This window comes from Sinohyriopsis cumingii, chromosome 19, assembly GCF_028554795.1.
Source record: "Sinohyriopsis cumingii isolate HCF-2022 chromosome 19, ASM2855479v2, whole genome shotgun sequence".
Lineage (NCBI taxonomy): Eukaryota > Metazoa > Mollusca > Bivalvia > Unionida > Unionidae > Sinohyriopsis > Sinohyriopsis cumingii.
Genome location: NC_142979.1, coordinates 70,874,307 through 70,897,936, shown reverse-complemented (window position 1 = coordinate 70,897,936; position 23,630 = coordinate 70,874,307). Strand labels below are relative to the sequence as shown.

The window sequence follows — 23,630 nt, the reverse complement described above, 5'->3', positions numbered from 1 at the left end:
TGGAAACTATGATCAGTATGTACGACCTAATGGATATATTTATCGCACAGAATCGCTCATTTTGCTAGAAAGAAAAATTCGTGGAAACCAATTCCGTTTGATTTTCTCAATGATATAATATCGAGTTCTGTCGAATACGGACACGGTGGATTATGTACTAGTAATTACGATCATGAAGTTGTTATCTTGGTTGATAAGGTTGAATGTTATCCCGGACGTTTTCTTGGAATGGGAGAATGCTGTAAGTATTATGAGCGATTTGCTCATCAGAAACAAGAGAAGGCCAGAGTATCGATAAACGGACCCTTACCGGATTTTGACTTGACTGGATTCGCTTGTATCGAGTCATTTAAATGTGCTGCAAATCTTCATCCGATTTGTTATGTTTGGTTTGGCACACATTTTTCAGAAAACATGTGGGCACCATCAGTATATGTAAAAATAATGATATTATTCACATTAAGTGAAGCAATTATATCATATCGTCCGCAGAAAGAAGTTTGATTATCACAACAAAAGAAATATTCTGATGATGAAATTCCTGATATAACCGATTACGAAAATATAATCGCAAAAGATCTAGGCAGAAAAATAATAGGTAAATTTATCCAAGGAGGATATTATGATCATAAACAACATTGTACAAGATTGATTATAGACGATGCTGAGTTGGATTTTAAAATTGCTGATACAAGGAAACAAAATACGTTTATAAGTCGAAGTAATGTTAACTTATCGGACGGAACTAAATTAGGAACGATTGTCGGTTATATTGATGGTGAGTCACCGCAGTTTACTCATTTAAGATCTTCAAAGCTCTCGTACGTTTCGATGAATCTATTATCGTTGATAGAGTTTCTAAGCTTGCTGTCAGATGCGCTACGGATTCGTTTTATATCAATGCAAAAACTTCAGGATTGTTGGAAAAATTGAATATTGGCACTTATGCATCATAAGTGAATGGAGAATAAAACAAAAATATATTCGATTATTTTGAATCCGCCAACGTTAAAATCAGATATATTTATTACAAAAAATCAAATATCAAAATTGTCATCTGCACCGTCAGTGTATGATTCCATAGCTAGATATAAAACAGTTTATCTCAAAAAAGCTGGATTTTCTGGTAAAACAACTCCTGTGATTAAACTATTTCGGAATTTTGGTATGGTCGTTTTAACCCCTATACACAGACTCGCAAGAGAAATGAGGGAAAGAAATATTAAACCATGTACTTATCACAAATTATTTCGACAAAAGGGAGATAAATGGACTTCTGAACGAATGGGAGAAATATACATTCCAAAGATTATCGTTTGGGATGAAATATGTACAGTGTCATTAGAAACATTAAAAATATTTCTTGATTGGTTGACAAAAAATACTGCTGTTTTGTTGGATTGTTTCCACACGAACGATTGAAAAACATTGTGGATTATTATGAAGAAATAACCTTGATCCAGAATTAAGAGAGGTTAAGAAATTAGTCAGACTACAACCGAATAAATTTTAGTGTGAAATAATGGGTGATATAATTTCAGAAACGCCTAATAATTTTTGGAATTTATAGAGACCAAATTATTTGATAGTTGCAAGTAGATACACTTCAACAATAATTATTTCTGTTACATGAAGAAAATTTTTCAAATCTTCCCGTACCATTGTGTTGTCGACCGGCTGATACGCGACGACAGACTATCGACGTTGATATACCATGATCGTCAGAAAAAAACAAATCTTTTATTAAATGATATTGTTTTAGTTCATGTCAATTTTGCTGAGAGCGCAATAATCAAGGACAAAACTCTATGGACGCTAGCATACGAAACGACGATTAATTCATCACAAGGATTAACCATCTCTGATAAAAGTGTCTGGATCGTCGATGATCGTATCAAATGATCGAATTTAGTTTACCTCGCAATGCCTAGAGTTAGCAAAATATCTCAATTGCGGAGGGTTATCATAGACTTCACAGATAAAAAATTAATCATTGACGCGGAATTTATGGCGCTAGTGACCTTATATTTTTATTTTTTTCGTATGAGGTCTTAGTTTTCAAAATAACTTTCCAGCAAAAGGCCAGTTTACCCTCTCTGCTGCTGTATGTATGTGTATATATATATATATATATATATATATATATATATATATATATATATATATATAGATATATATAAAAGGAAGAATACAACTCATATGGCGAAAATCAATTATTTCAAGTGTACTGGATCCAGTAAGGGATTACTTGTGGTAGAGATTGATTAAGATAAATGCAATAAACTGACAGCGAACAGTGTGAAACTAGTATCTGGATAGCCTGATTTCTTTCGACTCTCTTAATGAGTCTTTTTCAAAGACAAATACAAAACACAGACAAGACAAACAAATAAAACAGAAAAATGGTTATGTTTGCGAAAATTTTACATGGCTGTTTCTACAGGAATTCAACCTTTTAACTCTGTTATGTGTCAACTAATTTATTTATATATTTTGCAATCAATACATTTTCTTTTAAATAATTCACTAAATTTGCTTAATAGCCGATGACTACTATAACAATGAAATATCCAGGATATAATCTGCGCTTACATAAATTTACATAAAATAACAGATGTCGTTATGGCTCATCAATTTCTAGGTCAATACAAATATTTTCCAGTATCAGCAACAAGCTGAAATAAACTAGTTGACACATAATAGAGTTAAAACATTGAATTTCTGTAGAAAGTGATGTAAAATTTTGCAAACATAACTGTTTTTCTGTTTTATTTGTTTGTCTTGTCTATGTTTTGTATTCGCCTTTGAAAAGACTCACTAAAAAAGATTAAAGCGTTCAGGCTAGCTATATACTAGTTTCGCACTGTTTGTTGTAAGTTTATTGCATATATATATATATATATATATATATATATATATATATTATATATATATATATATATATATATATATATATATATATATATATATATATATATATATACACACTGTATATATATACTGTAAAGTGTGAATGCTGTAATATGATATGGCCAAATAACTGAGTGAATTTTGCAGGATCAATGTGACACTAAACACATTAAATTGACGAATGGGTCTTGGTACCCCGTCAAATAGTTAGTATGTGATGGATTTACTGTCCATGGCTTGGAGCGTGATTGATTTTTAATTTGGGCACATTCGATAATGGACAGAAAATCATGCAATGAGACCTTCAAGGAACGATTTATTAAAAAGCACGGAAATTTAAGGTGTTACTCAATGCTGGAAAATTAATTTTCGGCACTTTGATAAAATTAATCTTGATTGGCTAAGATAAATAACTGGTGTGAGTTTCCTAGAAGAAATTCAACGTTTTAATATTTTCACTCGCAAAATAAGTTAGTCTAAGTTTTGTAAACAGCAAAGTCTTATCTTCTAGGGAAAATAGAAAGGTATCTTTTCTCTTTCACTAATTGTTCAATGAATGTGTTTGTTGAGATTTGAGGGACATGGAACTTAAAGGTACATATAGATTATGCTACGATAGAACAGAGCCAGTTTCGAAAGTACAATAATTATGCCAATGAAGTGTTAGCAAATATTGTTGTTAAGAGACATTATAATTTTCGAATGATTCTGTCGAGGACCGGATTTTATTTTGTCTGTAGTTAAAATCTCAGGTCTGTAGCAAGCACCTGGTGATGTACTCCGTAAGTACAAAGCAGACAGCAACAGAAATAAAACGATATACGAGTAACGTGAAAAAATATACTTTATTGCTCCCATACCTCAATGATATGCTCATTCTTCAAATGAAGTAGTTAGACAAATAATAATGCAATATGATCATAACATATGCAGCGTCCTTGAATGGTTGTTGTCATCAAGTAATATGCTATTTTCGACTAAATAAATGCCTTCGACAAAACATCTTCAAGCAACACAAATAGATCATAACCTGACTAAAATCATAAAGACTGAAAAACATACCAAAATGTCATTTTTGTGGGATGTTATATTATAAAACGTCACTGTCACTTGATTCCGTCAAGGTATCCAATTCAGATGATGATGCACTTTTAAACATGCTAAACAAAAGTTAAGTGCATCTTGAAGGATCCACCAGGAATTGTTGGTAAAAAAAAGTCCCTTGAAATCTCGTTATTTTGTAAACATCACTAAATAGGAATCACCACTCAATCTTTTATTTCGCTTAACAGGATAATCAAATTGTAGGATTGCTCGTGTCGTTATGTTTTAGTAAGACTTGTACAAGAACACAAGTTTTGAAACAGCGAACCAAGACATCGATTTGACACATATGAAATAGCAATATGTCAGTATGCTACATAGATTTGCAGCCTGTACTGTTACCTATGTCTTAGATTGTGTAAATGTCAACATCATGAAAGTTATTACTTCTCGTTTCATGAACACATATCCACAAGACAGAATCTCTACCACTTTTTATAAATAATACTGCTCTGCCTTCCATTTTCTATGTCAGTCATAACTTAATCCTTCCAGAGAGTGTCTGTACCATTGCGATCTCTTGGATTTAACTTAGTTTTGTTTTACCAATTGCTACAATCTGAACTTAATAACACGGATTCGGATATAATCTCCGATTACGATAATACAAAATCTACGGGCTTCCTTTCAAACATACCGGTGTTGCCATAAAAGAGGTGGACTTTATGGAAGGAGCAGAAACCAGTCTAAATGTTCAACAAAAGTTACCAGTTTCCATCACCAATTCTGATAATTTCACAAGGAATGATTTGCAATTAAAACAGGATAATGAAGCTTAACTGTCTTCACTTCTTCTAAAGTAATCTTGTATTCAATTATAGTCTCAAGTAATTTTATATTCAATTGCAATACAAGCACAATCTCTGGGTAGTCATTAACATTCTCACCACCGATTCTGAATACAAATGTCGTATGCAACAATACTCTTGAGTACTCTACTATATTTGTTTAAAAGTACAATTTTCAAAATATATGAAGATCGATGTCTTCCATTTGGAAACAACTGAAATCCATCACTCTCAACTTCCCTACTGCATGTATATGTTATCCAATATAGGAATTACTGAGAGAAATATTGGACACAATAGTGGTCACATTCAGTGTGGTGTTGGTTTGTCCCTGGAAGGCAAGTGGAAAACTGTCCAGGCCGTAGGCTGCCACAGCTAATGTACAACTCATCAGAACAAGGATCAGCACCGCCAGAACATTGACAATGATGCCTATTTTCACCTGCAAAAGCATAAATATAGAATTATAAAATAATTAATATGTAATTTTGAATGACGTTAAGCATATTTTTCTAAAAAAAGAACAATGTGGCTGATGTATTTTATGTCTTCCATTTCATCCAAAGTATGCTATCAAATATGTATACAATAATGTCTTAGACTAAATTTGTCTAATATTAATAATACACAGAAAGAGAGAACACATATTTATATTTGCTTTCTTTCTTGTTTTACAAAAAGAATAAAATGAACACAAAATGTCTCCAGAAAGCCGCTGAAAGTAGGGTTTATGTACATGTAGATGTTACTTGAAATTTTTACATTAGTTTTCAAGATGTTCTATGTTTAATTATACATTTTAGGCTAGGAATCATTCAGGCATGCTAAACTGAATCTGAATAATGTCAGAAAAGGTGACTAGTAGACTGCTTTGTTAACCTTACCATGTCTTTGATTTGAAGGTATCCGCTGGAGAACACTATGGCATTAGGGGGAGTTCCAACCGGAAGTAGGTATGCAAACGAGGATGAGACAGCAACTGGTATCATTAGGTACATTGGATTTATCTGCAGACGAAGAGCCTGAAAAAAGAATAACACTATTGTTATTTGGGACTAACATATTACTGGCAGATAACATATACATGCAGTAGGGAAGTTAAGAGTGACAGATTTCAAGATGGTAAAGTTTGTTGTTCATGCATGTACATCAGTCTGCATCGTGTGTGTGTCTGTGTGTTTGAGATAGAGACAGAAAAACAGATGGACAGAAAGTTTACAGATAAGTTTAAATTCGAATGGTGTGCAATATTGGAGCTAAATATGAAATTTATCATTGGTGATTTATCACCTCAGTGTGTACAATACGTGTAATAGATCAGTACCTGCCATAACAGACGCCTTACAACTAGCTTAATGGCCTCAGATATTTGCATATATGAAAATTAATCCTAATTATCAAGAATCTCTTTTGCAAACAAATGCTTTAAAAGGATCTTAAATGATCAAGCAGCAGATAACCAATATTCCAGGCTTAAAAAATAGATTTAAACTTCAATTAGGTGTGTTTTCAAACACCTTATTTATACGTCATCTGAATTTGGTCCAAGACAAGCATTAAAACCATCATTATCATCATCTGTTTTATATTTAAATATTCAGTATATATATAATCAACTGTATCATCTCTCAATGGACAATCAGTTGGAATAATATCACACATAAGATCGCAAATATGCATCTGCATAATGTTTGTTTCTGAATATCGGTTCATTATTAATATATCTAATGTCTAATTGAAGTTTAAGTCTATTTTTTAAGCATATTTTTGATATAATCTGAATTAAAAATAAAGGAAAATATATAATATACCAACTCCCATATCAGCCACAAACAAATGTAGATGGCTCTTACAAGGATCAACATAATTATGTGGCAAAAACTGTTATGGTGATTTTTTGGGACCACATATGGTACAATTAAGAAAGAAACATTCTACAGGACTTAAACCTTGAATAAAATACAAGAAAGGAATATGTGGAAAATGTCAACTTTGTACAAATTGTGGAGGAAGTAGATATAGATCATTGGTTGATTATTACGCTAGAAAAGGAAAAGAAAACCCTCCAATGATTGAGGAATTTTTTAAATATCGTGAAAGCAAATTATCTGGTCATCTTCAAAATGAAAATAACTTTTTTTATCTGGTGAAGTTGATAGATGAAATTTTTCTTGGTCGATGATAGAAGTATCAAGTATCTATTTTATATTGACCATTTCATTTTTGGGGAAACGTCCAGTTTCTCTGTATATATATATATATATATATATATATATATATATATATATATATATATATATATATATATATACACACAGTGTGACCCCGCTATAGCACGCTCCATTTTAAAACGCGAATTCGGATTTAATGGGGTCTTGGTGTGCTTCCGAAATTTCATATACATGTATTTTTCTTGTGCACAAAAAAAATTCTTAAAAAGTACGACAAAAATGTAAAAAGTTGCTTATCATTTTGGGGAAGAGATCGCATATGAATAATACAAAATGATCGTGGCCTGGCTCCTGCAATTTTATATGTATTTTTCTCATACATGAAAAGTAGTTTTCTCATGCACAAAAAAGTAGTTTTCTCGTACACGAAAAAGTAATTTTTTTCTTCTTAAAAGTAAGAAGAAGAAAAAATCGCATAAAAAGTTTATTCTAGGATCGCATACTATGCCCGTACAGAAATTTCTCATGGATTCCATATGGAGTACTTATGGAATCCATATGGAAGAGATATGGACTGAAAAACGTATGGAATCAGACAATTTATTCCATATCAATTCCATAAGTACTTCACAGCAAGTGAAAATTCCATATGGAATAAAGCTGCAACTTTAATCCATAAGCACCTTTTTCCATATGGAAAGCAGGCTCATGTATTATAACATAATGGAAAATACTCTCTGAAGAATTAAAAACCTAAACTATCTGATTGAAATAGAAATATTGGTGAGAGTTAGAGCACATGTTTATGTCAGTGTAGCTGATGTGGAAGGATGACTATATACTCATATAAATTTGAAGAAACAGATGTATGTCAGTTTTCTTTAATTTATTTCCAAAGATGTTTAAAAACAACGTTATCACCAAAAAAGTAGGGAAAATGTAAACATGATCAGAAAATTAATATCTGGTAGTACAAGCATAGATGAATCTTTGGACTTAGAAAATTTGGTGCAGGGTGGATTTTGGGCTTGATCTAATGTTTATTCTGAAAAGTAATTTTGTTGGCTTCCTATTAAAATATGCTCTACAAAAATCATACCCTTGTGAAAATGTGACTTAAATTTCAGCAAAATCAATGAACATTTCTTGACATTCACTTAAAGGTCCTTTTTCACTAAAATTATAGTATTTTAGGAGATTTTACCAAAATTTCTGAAAATATCAGTGAAATTTTGTTATTGAAATTTCACTGAGAGTATGTCAAAAATTCTAAAAATATAGTGATATTTTGTGATTGTAATATCACTGACGTTTTAGTAAAAAATTATCAATAAGATATAAAATTTATTTTTGTTTCTTGTATAATTTGACTGATTTTCAGCAGCATTTATAGTCCCTGTTTCTGATAGCTGTAATTGTATTGTTTATTTTGAAAACAATAACTTCTTTCCACATCTTTCTGTATTATATTTCTTTATCAAATTTTGTTATTGTTGTTGTATTTTTTAAAACTTAAACTGGATTTAACTGCCCTCTAACAAGTTTTCTTGTTTCTGTTTTGAATCAGAATTTCGCTTTTCTCCTGACCTGAATCTGATTTTCCTCGATACGGACCCTTTTTTTAATATCGTCTCCGAAACTTTTTTTAAATGACGCTCTATCCGGTCCCATTCTGCAACGTGCTTTCTAATAAGTATTTGTTCCGTTTATTATTTAAAGGATGATCGTTGTAAAGAGCTTTCTGATTGGTCAAAATTTTGTATTTGCCCAATGAATCGTTGCCTAACGGAAACTGACGGGAATGCTATACATGGCGATTCGAGTCGGATACGAGTTTGAATAACCATTTTAAAAAATGTGCGGCAAAGAGAATAGCTTGAATGCAAAGTCGATGGGAGCGTAAATTAGTCAGTCTGTATGAAAACTGAACGCCAGGACTAGCATTTTGCTTTTTGTGCCATAAACAGCTCTACAGTACCGGCTAACGTGCTAAATAGGACAAGGAATTGAACCAGGTTGATTTCGATAACTCAAAACTGATTAACTTCAGGATGAATTTAAGGAGGACAACGTATAGATCACTGGTGGGAATTCTTGCGAAATACCCATGTCTATCAAAGATCGTCATATCTTTGCGGAATTTTCTTGGCCTACACGTAGAATCATCGTTCAATATCGTGAGGTATTATTGTGTATATTATCAAAATATTCTAGGTGTGTTGGAATTCATTGTAAAATATGAGTACTTATATCATGATAAACGTTTGTCAGGGCTGCTTATGGAACAAGGACTAATTCAAAAGACCACAACAGTATCATTAATCAAAAATCAAGTTGCAGTGCAAGTGACATGGCAGGCTTTTAGAATTTCTTCTTTTCACGTCTCAAACGGATGCTTTTCTGTAATTTTGCATTATTTTCACAGTCGAATTTTTAAATGGAGATTATTATTTTATATATGTTTATGTGTTCACAGATGCCTGTGTATGTATTCCAGGCTTGATACTTTGATTTTTAAAATCAATTATTTAATGTCAAGCCAGATTCTTCACATGTTGTATATACTGTAAATATTGTACATAACAGATAGAAGGCCTCAAGGTAGATTAGTTCTGTAATTAAGTTACCTTCTCTAATAAAGTCATTTTTATTATTATTTTTATTACTATACTATTATTAACTCCCATATCTCTAGCCTTGGATGTCCAGGGATGGTCCTGGCTTTCAAAAAGCTGTCGCCAAAATAATCGCCAACCTCAATATTTTGTCGCCAATTTTCAAAAAGTGTCGCCAAAAAAAGTAGTGTACATTTTTCCAAGTGTTAATTTAGTCTATTAATGTGACAGGCAATGAAAATTACAAAAGATGGATTAGTTAATACTTTAATTACAACAAGCATTAACAAAATGTTACAAAGTGTTACATGAAGATCCGTCGCGATTTTAGGGCTGCCCACTTGATGAATGCAGTTTCAAAGTCTAATTTTTCACATCTGTACATGCTGATTCTCATTAAATTCTCGAGAGATGAGATGCAGAGCTTATTTCTGATGTCAGTTTTTATGAGGTTCATCTTACTGAATCCACGTTCACAGTCCTCAGTGCTGACAGGTGACACCAGTAGTCTCTCAGCAGCCCCCCCCCCCCTTATGGCTAGCTTCACAAAGCTTGTAGCTTCCTAAATCCCAAGAATGATCACTGAATGCTGTATAAATTTTCTCGACAAGAAAAATAGGATCTCCATTCCCACGAATGAAACTTACACGAGTCAACACCTGGCAATATTGGACCGTATATATAAGCGTAAATTCACACCCAATTTAGGGATTCTTTCACTCCTGTATTTTGAGAAATAAATAATTATTATTAATTATGCAAAACTGGGTTTTTTTTTTTTTTTATGCTATTTCTTGTTGCGGAGTTTAAGTCTCTGCAGCCGTAACACGGGACTGATGACAAAAGAAAAAGATCAATGAGTAAAATGCTGCACTGGCGACAGATGTAATTGTGATTGAGATTTTTTCCATTTGCTTTGTATTTATACACAGTAGTCGGTACTTCAAAGGTTATCAGTTTTCTATGAAGGTTCAGCAAAACTATTGTATTGGTATATGTATAAAAAAAAAAACAGAATGATTAGCCATACAATTAATTATATCTGTTCTATTCGCGTCTTCATAAGTCGGTCAGTTGTAGGTATAATGCGGTAGCATGATTGACTGTATCGCAACATACAGTACTCAGCCCAGATGTCAGCATAGGCAGATTATGATGTAACAATGCACTGTAAAGATAGGGTTGTCAATAAGAACAAAGGATCGTTTGTGTAACAGATTGATTCCAATGCATTGCTTAGTCAAATTTATGGCTTCCTTTCGTTCTGGCTTTAAATTTATTCAGTCCAAATCCATGATTGTATGTACAAATTAAATAACCAAAAAGTATGTCGCCAAAAAAATCGCCAGATGGGATATTTTTGTCGCCAATAAGGAAAAAAAATCGCAATTTGCGACATTGGCGAAGCCCAGGACGATCCCTGGATGTCATATAATTACAACATCTGTATAAAAAAAATCATGCAAATTTAATATCACCTTGGTTAGTAAAGTCCTGTTTACGTCATATTCATTATTGATCTGAAACCTTCTGAAATGTATGAAAAACCTCTGAAACTTCAGTAAAATACTATATAATGATCAAAATTGTTGTGAAATCTCACAAATGTTTTAGTCAAATATTTGTGAAATCTCACCAGACTTTTCATTGAAATGAAAAAGACCTAAGTGATGCCATCATGGATTAGGCTTTGTATGTGAGAAAGAAAATGAGGACAAGAAAAGCCTAAATCTTATTTGACAATGTCTGTCAAAATTTATGATCCATTTTAAAAATTGAGGTGAATATTCATCATTGATTCCCAATAATGTCTGAGAATCATTAGGCAGTTTAATAGAAACTGAAGCAGATTTTTTTATGGTTGAGACAAAGTGCTTAAAAAAACCCGTTTGAAATCGCCTTAAGTAGGCCTCGAAATTTTGCTATGGAATGAACTATTACTAAATTCCATTTGAACTATTTACAAATTCCATATGTACCATTTACAAATTCCATATGGTATATTTGTCAATTCCATATGGACTATTCACAAATTCCATACGGATTATTCACAAATTCCATATGGATTATTGCCAAATTCCATATGGAATTTTAATTTTATTCCATTCGGACAACCTACAGATCTCATGGACTAGTTAGCATATTCCATGAGATTTTCCATACGGAGTACGTACGGAGTCCATAACATTTCCATATGGATACACTGAAATCCATAAGAGTGCTTCAACTATAGAACAGAAATGTCCATATGGATATTTCTGTAAAAGTACGTATGGATTCCATATCCATTCCATGTGGAAAATTTCGTACGGGCCGGTCTTTGCCAATGTCACAAACTTGGATTGTTTTTCCTTATTGGCTGCAAAACATATCATGTGGCTTTTTTTTATTTGTTGGTGACATTGTTGGCTGTTTAAACTTTTATATACCATTGGTATAGAGTGCAGAAATTCAGATGCCCCATGCACTGAAACTTATCTATTGTCACATAAACAAATTCTTTGTCCATACTGACAAACCATCTAAACAGTGCATTGCTATATATCATAATCCATTTATCCTAACATCTAGCATGAGTTCTATATGTTGTGAAATATCCGCTTTTTTGTTGTTGACATTTCTGGTAACGGAGATCAACCGGACAAGGCATTGTCTCGTAATCTATCTTTCATCGGCTTTTTGGTTGCTCGCTACTAATTAATATATTTGCAAAGACTGACATTTCTATGTGGATGGTAAGTAAAATTCCTCTTCGTTTCACTCAGAAAATTAAATCCTTCAGAACGCTCACGTTTTCTGTAATAATCCCTGTCATCAAAACACCTGCGTCTCTATCAACCATTGACCTTTGTTAATTTTCAGATGCATGCGTTGAAGGCAGCATCACGTTACTACCACAAATGTAACAACAAAACAAAACAACAAAAAAAGCAGTGACTTCAATAGCGCATGCACCCTTCATCAAAGAAAGCCAACTACAATCTTTCAATAACAGCAAAGAACTTTTCTTCAAAGAAAGTCAGTACCAAACTTAAATAAAAGTGATGGAATCTGATGGATTTTTGCATTTTACAACGTGACTGGAACATGTTAATTGTGCTGTGAAAGTTTCCTTTTTGTAGGGAAAAAGTTTACGCCAACGGCGGCTTAGAATGCAAACTAATTTTTACGACATGAAATGTACTTTAAAGTAAATGTGCTTCATCGTTTGTTACGTGATTGTGCTATGTTTTTCCACTGAATTCAGACCAATATGACCTGTTACAAAATTAATTAATATTTTAAAGCTGTGTGTGCATATTTTCGATGGAATCACTTGTATTATGGATTCAATGTATATGATGCAGTTCGCAGGTGAGTACACAGTGTTGATACTCTATTCCTGCTATACATTAGACATTTATATATAATTAGGATTCATGTATATGTACCAATTCATGGTTCTCTAAAAAAAGTAAACATATTATGCCAACGAAGCACATATTTTACTGCCCGCATTTATTACACACACACACACACACACACAATTTGTTTTTTTTGGGGGGTACATATTCTTCAGCTAACTGACTTGGTTGCATATAACACGGTTCGGTATATAACATGGTCAGGTTTTATGGCTCCCAACTACCGTGCTATAGCGGGGTCACACTGTATATATATGTGTGTGTGTGTGATTCTGGACATTTTCCCAAAAATGATAGAAGCATCAGAATGATAAATTAACCATTGTATCTAACTTTATTTTACTTTTTTCTGAAAGATTTTTCGCCGCATGATCATACACATCGACAAAAGGATCAGATAACCAATATTCCAGGTTTTCATCATAATCATAAAAAAATACCCAATATGATTCCTCCTTTGTTTGGTGAGACCTAGAGTGGCCGAGTGGTCTGAAGCGCTCTCTGGTACGGATCACTGCCATCTCATCTCTGTCTGCATAGATTCGAGTCTAGGATTCGGCCAGTGTGGGTATGTGAGAAAGCTTGCCAGTAGCTTCTCGTAGATTGGTGGTTCTTCCCGGGGTTTTCCTGGGTTCTTCCTTCACCAGTTATACTGGCCACCATGCAGAGCCTAATGTGTGATGAAAAATGGCATGAAACCTCACAACAACAACAAAATCCTTTGTTTGGTAAATTTCACGACCGTCATTTAATCTATTAACCGTTCCTTTTGGAATTCTGAGAGTAACAGCAGTAAGATTCATCGATATGAATTTCTTGATTTGTTTATTTGTTAGATTAAAACATAGTTGTAACGTGCTTACCTACAAAAGGTCCTTTTAACCCTTTACCTCATAGAGCATAGTGACAAAGTGCAGCACGCTATAAATAGAACACCTGTTACCTAGCCGACCGCATACCCATAGGCATGCCTGTGATTTGTTAAGCAATGTAGAGGTGTTACGTTTAACAGCAATTTTAACCATTTTACATTTTTGGCACACATATATTATATGTGGAAAAATATAAGAGTAAAGTCCGATTGTTATAGCTGTGTAATTATTTTTCACGGGAGAATATTTTATGTGCTTTAAAATAAAGAGAGAACTTGTTCACCGTAATGTCAGTGAGGCCGCTTGACCGACTGATGCTGCCATTTCCCATACTAGAAATTTACATGTTTTTCGTCTGCGTCTACATCACTAAATCATCTGAATTTGATAATCAATAAAAACTAATTGCTGCTTACATAAATATCAGAGCCTTTACCTAAGTTACTGAATCTTTCGTGGTTGTGATTCTAATCGTGAAAACTTCGTAAGTACTGAATGAAATCCTGCCTGTGAACTGTTAAGCAATGTAGTGTATGTTACATTTAACATCAATTTTAACCATTTTACATTTTTGGTACACATATATTATATGTGGAAAAATTTAAGAGTAAAGTCCGATTGTTATAGCTGTGTAATTATTTTTCACAGAATAATTTTTTTATGTGCTTCAAAATCGAGAGAGAACTCATTCACCGTCATGTCAGTGAGGCTGCGTGACCAACCGTAGCTGCCATTTCCGATACTCGGAATTTACAAGGTTTTCGTGTGCGTCTACATCACTAAGTCATCTGAATTTGATAATTTATAAAAACTAATTGCTGCCTACATCAATATCAGAGACTTCACCTAATTTATTGAATCTTTCGTGGTTGTTATTCTAATCATGAAAACTTCGTACGTACTGAATGAAATCAGTGGCTGCCATTTTGGAGACTGGAGATTACGACCCAGTTACTTTAAATAGCAGATATCGACCAGTGCATGAATAGCGACCACGTGATCTGACGTAATTGTCATTCGCAGAAATGAATGTAGTATCTAATTGGGGGGTTTTCCCCGAAGGTGGCGCTACAAAAACTAGCTCAAAATGGCTGATGTTTACAGCAGGCGTCAAAAGGCGCTTCCATGCGAATCTTATAGAGGCGTCAAAAGGCGCTTCCATGCGAATGGAGTAGAAGCATCCAAAGACACTTGTATGAGGTAAAGGGTTAATGTCACACCAGAACCAAATACAAATCGTCAACACAATCATCAGAAGACATTCTATTCTGATTATTTTATATCTAAAATAAAATTATATCTGATAAAACAGAAAACTCCATGATGGTATACGCTGATGCAAGCATTATAATTTAACAAAATCTGTAACAGAAGAGAGGGCACGACCTCAATGAAACGTCCGGTGGGTAAACAAAACCATGCATACCTTTTAAGAAACACTAATGACAACGATAAAGTAAAAAAATAAAATAACCCAATTAGAGAAACTCTCAGTAAAGTTAGAGGCTTCGGTTTAGCGTTAGTGACCGTATTTTTTAAAAAAATTTCATATGAGGACTTAGTTTTCAAAATAACGTTTCAGCAAAAGTCTGCTCGCCCTCTCTGTTGCTGATAACGAGATGACCTTTAGCTTGTTCTCTCCTATTGAAAACATGCTACTCACTGAGAGTTTGGATCTATAATTAGGAAAGAACTGTCACAGTATGTCACAAGTCGTCATTTAGGTCATCAGTTTGGATAGCTTAGGTAGTGAACCGACTGGCTAGCCATCAGAAATTTTGGGTTCTAGTTTTGTTACATTTGATAGCAGGGTTAGGATCTCCCATTTCCAGACCAATTGGTTGTGATGGTCTTTCACTCTGAGTTGAACAAGATCATTGCTCTTGAAAGAGTCATGAAGACGTGCCTCCCAAAAGGAGTGCGAAGACAAAACAATAAGTGTAAGTGCTGGAGCGTATAGCTAACATTCACAAAATCTGGGTTCCAATCCCAGTTGGTAGTGCATATCTTTCTCTGTAATAAAACAATATTTGCACCTATTTGTTGGCCTTGAGAGACTGTTCCAGTTGAAAATAGGTAAGTTTGGTACAAGTATTATTCTTAGAAATTAGGGTATAAAAGTCTCGCTTGACAGGCATGTGTCAATTAAGCTAATTGTATTTAAAACTAATTTGATTCTGGTGTATAGGCATATGAAAATGGCGACAAAATTATATCATTGTGGAACATTTTGCAGCAATATTGTCATTGTGTATCATTGCAGTTCTTCGTGACCAATATCACCACTGTATGAAATAGACCACCTTAATAACATAAACACATCAATCTCAACTGTCTGAAAAAGAAATGGATAAATTTACATTTGTTGTTAGCTAATTAATATACAAACCAGATTGGCTGCGATTGGCAGGAATATAGTTGCTGTTGCACAATTGCTGGTAATATTGGTGACCGTGGCAACTACAAACGCTAGAATAAGAGAGATAACCCAAGGAGACAGTGTTCCCAGTACTTCGAGCTTGGTACCAATCCAGTCAGATAACCCGGATTTCTGTAACAGAAAATAAATTGGTAGACAGCAATTACATATTATATAATATAGCAGAATTTCATCTCGTTTCGGTTACTGTCATCGCGGCCACCATACAAATGCTAAGGCAAAGGGAGTAGGAGGAGGTACGATACATTTTTGTTTTGAAAGAAAGAATATATATTTATCGATCGCCTTAATTTAATGAGCTGGAAGTTTAAAAGTCCATCATTGGTGTGTATGCTCTCAAACTTACAATGTATAATATGATAATATCTATCAGATATATCATAACTTCACTGCCATAACTGTTACATAATTTTGACTTGTGATTGTCTTATAAGTTCTTGATGATAAAACTTCATCACATTCTCTCCGTCTAAAAAGCAAAACATGTCGTCAACAAAAATGGCGCCCAAAGCTCACAAAATAGTTAAAGTTAATCTGTCAAACTTTATTATGGATATCTGAGCATTTTTAATATATATGTGGCATACTCATGATACAATCATGGATTTTATATATATATATATATATATATATATATATATATATATATATAAAGTTTGTATACCTACAGTGCATCCGTCCGCCAAAGCGAATCCGCCACCCATTAAAAGCACAACATCCCACGCTATTTCCTCATTTACAATTTTCCAAGTTAACAGTGGTGTGAAACCTTCCTGAGGGAACAGTTTCTTCTGCGTTGTAGCTACTGAAAAATGTTTCATTTCCGTTATTGTAAGAAACAGATGACAAAATAACATGTTGTCAATAATGAAGACGAGAAGATTGTTTTCATGGTGCTAATTTGCACAAGTCTTAAAACTTTAATTAACTCGGTAACACTGCAATTTTTATTAATTAGGGCAAACAATTTTCAAATAATAATTGGAAATGATACAATGTTGTGGAGGTTCATGACTATTTGCAAATGAACTAGAGTCATATTGTTATTAAATATCACTTTATATTAAACTTATAAGTTTAGGTCATGTTGAAGTAGTTTCTCGACAATATTTCGTTGTCATTTTTATTGATATACCAAATGTGTGATCGTACAATTTACTTAACTGATGTACGAAAACTTAATGCATACAACTCTTAATGTTGTACATGTTCTTGATTCCATGTCAATACTATACAGATCCAAAATAGCCTGAATAAAATAGCTGTGTATAGACAATTGGCATGCAAGGTGTCTTTTGTCATAAACCAGTTTATAATTGGTAATGGTAGAAATTTATTTTTTTTCTTCAAGTTATAACATGCGAGTTTTCCAGTATGAGTGAAATATACCAGGAAGTTTAGCATCTTTATCCTTTTTCGCCTGACAGCAGCAGAACCAATGTGGAGGATAAGCTGGTAGTAGAAACATGATGACGGATATAAAAATGGCAGGAGTCGAATCCTTCACAAAACTGTCATGATGAAACAAAAAAATTGTCATGATGTAACAAAGTACTTGAATTTTGAAAGGAAGTCAATCGCCAGAGAGAGAGCACTTGCGTCCTGGATATTTCCAAATTTGGTAACAATATTTTATTTGATGGCCTGTCATCTTCAAAACTAAACAATCTTGATTTTGTTTATGTTGGACAATTAAAACTGTTAATGAGATTGCAGAAATGCCAACAAAATATAATGTTTTCCTTTTTATATTCTGGTGCTTTATTAATCACAAGAAACTTTATTTAATTTAGGCTACTATACCAACTTAAACATGTCAAGGTAAATGGCATTTTATATAGGTAATTTCATGCAGCAATCTGGATATCACGAATATCAAAGACGATACACACTTGTAATCACTTAGAAAAATACCTCCATCTGGCCATAAAATACGCTTGCAAAGAAATAACAGAAAACAGACCATCGATAAATATTTACTACTACTACTAGTACTACTACTACATATAATATTATTACTGCTATTACTACTTCTGCTACAGAAAAAAGATGCAGCAGAAGAAGCTGGTGACGGGAGATTAAGAAGAAAGTAATAATTATGCTGTACCCTTTTGGAAACAAAACTCCCCATCCATCGATGAACTGTGGGTCTCTTGTGATCCAAAGAACAGCAAGAAGAATGAAGCACACGGCAACGACAACCTCTGCAAATCTTAATAGGAGAAAAGAGTATCAATAATAATAATAATAAAACTAATTAGAAGAAGAAGAAGAATGATTGTTTCGTGTTTATACAATATGGATTTCGTCTCAATTTAAAGTCTCATGATCATTAAATGTTGGTGGTGGAATGAAAATCACGTATCTACAAACTATAGCCACCACACATAACGAAATGTGGGAGATGCATCACACCCTCTACCTGCCAATTGTATGATAATAGTTAATTTTAAATCTTCGGATATCTTTAATTATATCAAATATCATCAGATTATTAAACCGGAAATAAGTGTCACGACCACTCAGATCTGTCATTATTTATTCCTAGAAGATTTTAATGGACATGATTAACAGCAGTTATCTGGATTATCAATTTTTATGGTTGCACGAGACATGCAGAATAAAGATTTTTTCTTTTTATCTGGTTCGGTATCAATTTCTCTTAATTTAGAATACTAAACAAATTTTTGTTTCAATCCAGATATTGTTTATACTGAAGTAAATAAAATATTGGATCAAAGTAAGTACTTAGAAATGCAAACAGTGTGTGTGAGGTGAGTGAAGGGGGCATATGTGTGTTGGGGGGGGGGGCACCACAGATATCATTATCATATGACTATCTTAATAGGATTTTCCATAGGATTTGTCTGCCTATAGCGTCTGTAAAAGAAGTCATTATTTTTAGTATATCTACCACTATCCTCATGTATATGTTAAACAAACAAAGAAACAAACAAACACAAATTACGTCATGCTCCCTAAACTGGTATATTCCATCCTCAAATGTTTCTTCACTGCATCCCACGAACGATTGTCTTTTATGCAGCATAAAAATCTAGAAGGAAATAAAGCCTACAAATGCATGTAATGGTGTAAAGTGTACAGATGGTTTATTCATTTTGTTTAGCAAAAAAAGGAAACAACTAAAACAATATTTATATGAGGCATGAATGTACTAACGAACTAAGCTTCTTTTTGCGATAGTCTGGAATATAAAATATATATTGCTTACATCAAAGCATTTTGATTATTTTAACGAATCGAAACAAGCATATGGCAATAAATCAATGATAAAAATCTGAATATATCACGTACAGCTTATCCGTACACCTAGAAAGCACTTGGCCAGTTTGTATGACTTATGACTTACTCTAGCGTGAGTTGTAATATATTTTTCTCTCTCTCTCATATATATATATATATATATATATATATATATATATATATATATGTGTGTGTGTGTATGTATGTATATGTATATATATATATATATATATATATATATATTAAAGAAACATAGCATTTAAAGTGTTGACATTAATATGAATATATCAACATTCTTTCAACTGCAGGCTTATAGATCAATGAAGAATTTCTACTCATTCATTAATCATAAATGACAGATGAAAATACTATAACAAATATTAGTAGTCCCTGTTTCCTAAATGATATTAAAATGGTACACAATTTCATCGGAATCCTTTTTTCCACACACCCCTCTCCCCTCTCGTGCATAATGGACAAAAAAGAAGCGAAACTCTGGAGTGAGAAAAACATGGCGATGGATGAAAACATTAAAACTGAACTTGTACCGAGTAGCATACAATAATCTGGTTCATCGTAGCAGTATGTTTACGCTTTCTTTGGGATATATCTAGTGTTCATAACATCAATGATACATAGTTGCAATGCCAGTCGACACTAGGCCTATATGTTAAATTTGTCGGTTACGAGCTTACGAGGCAGACATACTGTAGCGTATTTAATACTTTATTGTTGTTGATTCTTAAATCTATTAATTATTAAATATAAAAATGTCCAAATAATCGCCACCATCCCATCCTCTCTCTCTCTCTGCAGATTATCATAGCCAGATACGTGAGAAAATGCATTAAATGCGAGCGTTAGGAATTTTTGCTTGTGTTGTACGACAAAGCCTCTGGACCTTTGAATGATGGTAAAGTTTAGTCAAACAGTCCAAGGAAGAGAGAGAGAGAGAAAGAGAGCAGTGACGTCATTAGTGAAGTGCGGACCACACCGGGTAACACCATCAGAAGGGGTAACACTAAACTGGCTGTGTATACAAAAATTTGAATTTTTGTGCAGGATGGAGGTCAATGGGGATGACATAGTTACTGCACTATGTGACACTAACCCTAGTGACGCCACTAAGAGAGAGAGAAAGAGAGAGAGAGACAAATGCAATGGGCTACACCATCGAAGGGGGTAACAACAAACTGACTGGCTATAAAAAAAATTAATTTTTGTGCAGGAAGGCGGTCCATGGGGATGACACCATGAGGTACTGCATTGGGTGACACTAACCCTAGTGACGCCACTGAGAGAGAGAGAGAGAATTTTGTAGTCTATATAAATATTCATTAAGGCAAAATAATGACTTAGATGAACTGTTAATATATTAAAATATTTTAATTACCTCTTGTTGGTTCGTCATTTCGGTTAGTTTCTACTCCATGCTAGTTTCCATACGCCAGTACGTGAATGCCTTACAGTTCAGGTTCAGTGTACAAGAAGCTAACAGTGTTTGTAGTGCACAGCTTTCTTCATAAAAACCGTAGTTCATGTTTAAAACATGAGTGTGTCTTATACTGATTTACTAAATGTGAATAAAAATAGAAACTCAAAAAGGAAACAATCAACTTCTCAATTTGCATATGTGATTGTGAGCAAGAAGAAAAATCATAGAACTTTATTTTATAGCAGGCATACTCACAGGGATGTGAGGAGTTCATTCACTCGGTCAATACACAATAATCAGGAGCATATATTAACTCCATTCAAAGTGCAACTTCATGTATGTGTATTTGTATGTGATATAAACAAAATAAACATGTATATGTATAGTATGTATGCCTTATCAATGATATACCACTCGTCAGATAAATATTTCATTAAAATTAAACTCGGCAAGCCTCATTTCCTTCTAATGAAATATTTATATATCTTGTGGTATATCATTGATACAGCGTACATACTATACATATTACACACACTCACACATGCATACATATATATATGTGTGTGTGTGTGTTGGCAAAAACACCGATAATTCGATATATGCATATCAATTCATAAACGTGTAAATTTATTTATGTACAAAAGTTATCAAATTGTCTTTTCCTTCCTATCTACATTTCTGTCTGTCTTGAAAGAACAGCTGCATACCGTTTCCTGAGGTACCAAAGCTGCAACCAAAGCCAAGTCATCAGGAACACAAAAGATGAGGTAGGTAGTCCGAAGATCAGCCAATTGGAAAACGTTAAACCAGGGTCTAAATTATAGCTCCTGTACAATCTATTTGAAAAAATAAAAACTCTTAGAGATGAATAGTTTGTGTTTAAAAACGATCTACATAAAAATCAAACCAAAAAGTAAAACCAGTGAAGATCTAGGTTATTGTGAATTATCACAACGTTTGAAAAAAAGACACTAAAAAGCACCTCTATTTTCCGCAACCACTGACACGTAAGATCGTTAATCAATGCAATTTCAGACATATGTAAGCAGGACTTGTGCATTTATACACAAATATTACTATTTAGGGACATCAGGGAACTCAAATATTGGCAAGTACAGTTGAAATTAGGGGCAAGGTTGACTTACAAACTTCTGAAATATGCTTCCTTGAGTGAAATAACATCAATAATAGTTTAAAACAAAGAGAATGATAATGCAGTGTCATTCAGTATCAAAATGATTTGTATTCAACATCTCGATTCTTCAGTGTTTATTTCACAAATCATGCTCCCTCTCCCCCTCACCATCTGGGGTTTAGCAGTTTGTAAGCCTATTTAGCAGAAGAAAACCCAACATAAACTCGACTTATACAGAAATATATACTGTAATTTTCTCTCCAGTACTTTTACAACAGTATCACTAAACTTAAAAAAATAAATATTATGTGCAATGTTTCAAAACTTTGAAAGGACATGCGATGTTCTGGTTATATTTTCATAGAGACTCAGTTTTGTTTGGGTCAAAATACAATTAAGTTCTCCTTACCGTTTGATTGTTTGGGGAAACATGAAAGAAGGTCACATTTACATTTTATTGCCAGTATTTTGCTGACTTACTTGTCGATATGTCCTTTTAAAATGATATTAGGAGGAGTACCAGTCAGTGTGGCTATACCACCAGCATTAGCTGCATACGATATACTCAGCGCAAAGATCTTAGCTAACTCGTGAAAATCCCTTTCCTTATCAGCTCTATTTTTCAGTGCATACTCTGTAGTTTCCTTTTCATTCTGTGCTTTGCTCCTGAAACATAATACAAAATTATAGTAACTGTAAGTATAGAGTTAAATACATTAGAACTTTGAAGTACTTAACTAAATTGGTTATATAAAAACAACAAATTTCCATGACTTCAACAAAGAAACAACTGAAAAATTTAAATCAAGGCATCAAAATGTTTTGCTAGTTTAAATGGGTTGTAATAATTTGCATATATATCAGTTCACAAGTCACAATGGTTATGTAGACATAATAAGAAAAATGGATTCATGGTCAATAAATTATAATAAACTATACTACATTGTTTGTAATTGCAAATATTGTCAGAGTTTAATGAGAGTGGCATCAGTACCAGATGTTGTAGGTTACTAATGCGATTACACTAAAGTTGATGCCTGGAGCTTGAGTGTTGCAATGAGTGTGACTTTCATGCCAGTAGCTGGAGGGTACTAATGGAGTGACTTTATTGCCAGTAACTGGAGGGTACTAATGGAATGACTTTAATGCCAGTAGCTGGAGGGTACTAATGGAGTGACTTTATTGCCAGTAGCTGGAGGGTACTAATGTAGACTCTTTAATGTCAGTAGTTGGAGGGTACTAATGGAGTGACTTTATTGCCAGTAGCTGGAGGGTACTAATGGAGTGACTTTATTGCCAGTAGCTGGAGGGTACTAATGGAGTGACTTTATTGCCAGTAGCTGGAGGGTACTAATGGAATGACTTTAATGCCAGTAGCTGGAGGGTACTAATGGAGTGACTTTATTGCCAGTAGTTGGAGGGTACTAATGGAGTGACTTTATTGCCAGTAGTTGGAGGGTACTAATGGAGTGACTTTAATGCCAGTAGCTGG

At 33.6% G+C, this 23,630-nt stretch overlaps 1 protein-coding gene across 3 annotated transcripts in view; it reads right to left on the bottom strand.

Annotated features, from left to right (window-relative positions):
- Positions 1–3,736: 3,736 nt before the first annotated feature.
- Positions 3,737–23,630, bottom strand: part of LOC149775926 (Na(+)/citrate cotransporter-like) — a 75,922-nt gene continuing 56,028 nt past the window's right edge. The window contains exons 6-14 of one of the 3 annotated variants that reach the window (XM_089944230.1): positions 22,619–22,804; positions 21,711–21,839; positions 19,273–19,359; positions 18,412–18,516; positions 17,694–17,815; positions 16,973–17,106; positions 16,254–16,415; positions 5,687–5,824; positions 3,737–5,244 (exon numbers count right to left, since the gene is read on the bottom strand). In XM_089944230.1, the coding sequence (XP_089800356.1) occupies positions 5,059–5,244; positions 5,687–5,824; positions 16,254–16,415; positions 16,973–17,106; positions 17,694–17,815; positions 18,412–18,516; positions 19,273–19,359; positions 21,711–21,839; positions 22,619–22,804 (1,249 nt within the window). In that variant the 3' untranslated portion in view covers positions 3,737–5,058. Of the gene's footprint in view, positions 5,245–5,686; positions 5,825–16,253; positions 16,416–16,972; positions 17,110–17,693; positions 17,816–18,411; positions 18,517–19,272; positions 19,360–21,710; positions 21,840–22,618; positions 22,805–23,630 lie in introns of all 3 variants that reach the window. The other 2 variants (XM_089944229.1, XM_089944231.1) reach the window with 2 other exon arrangements.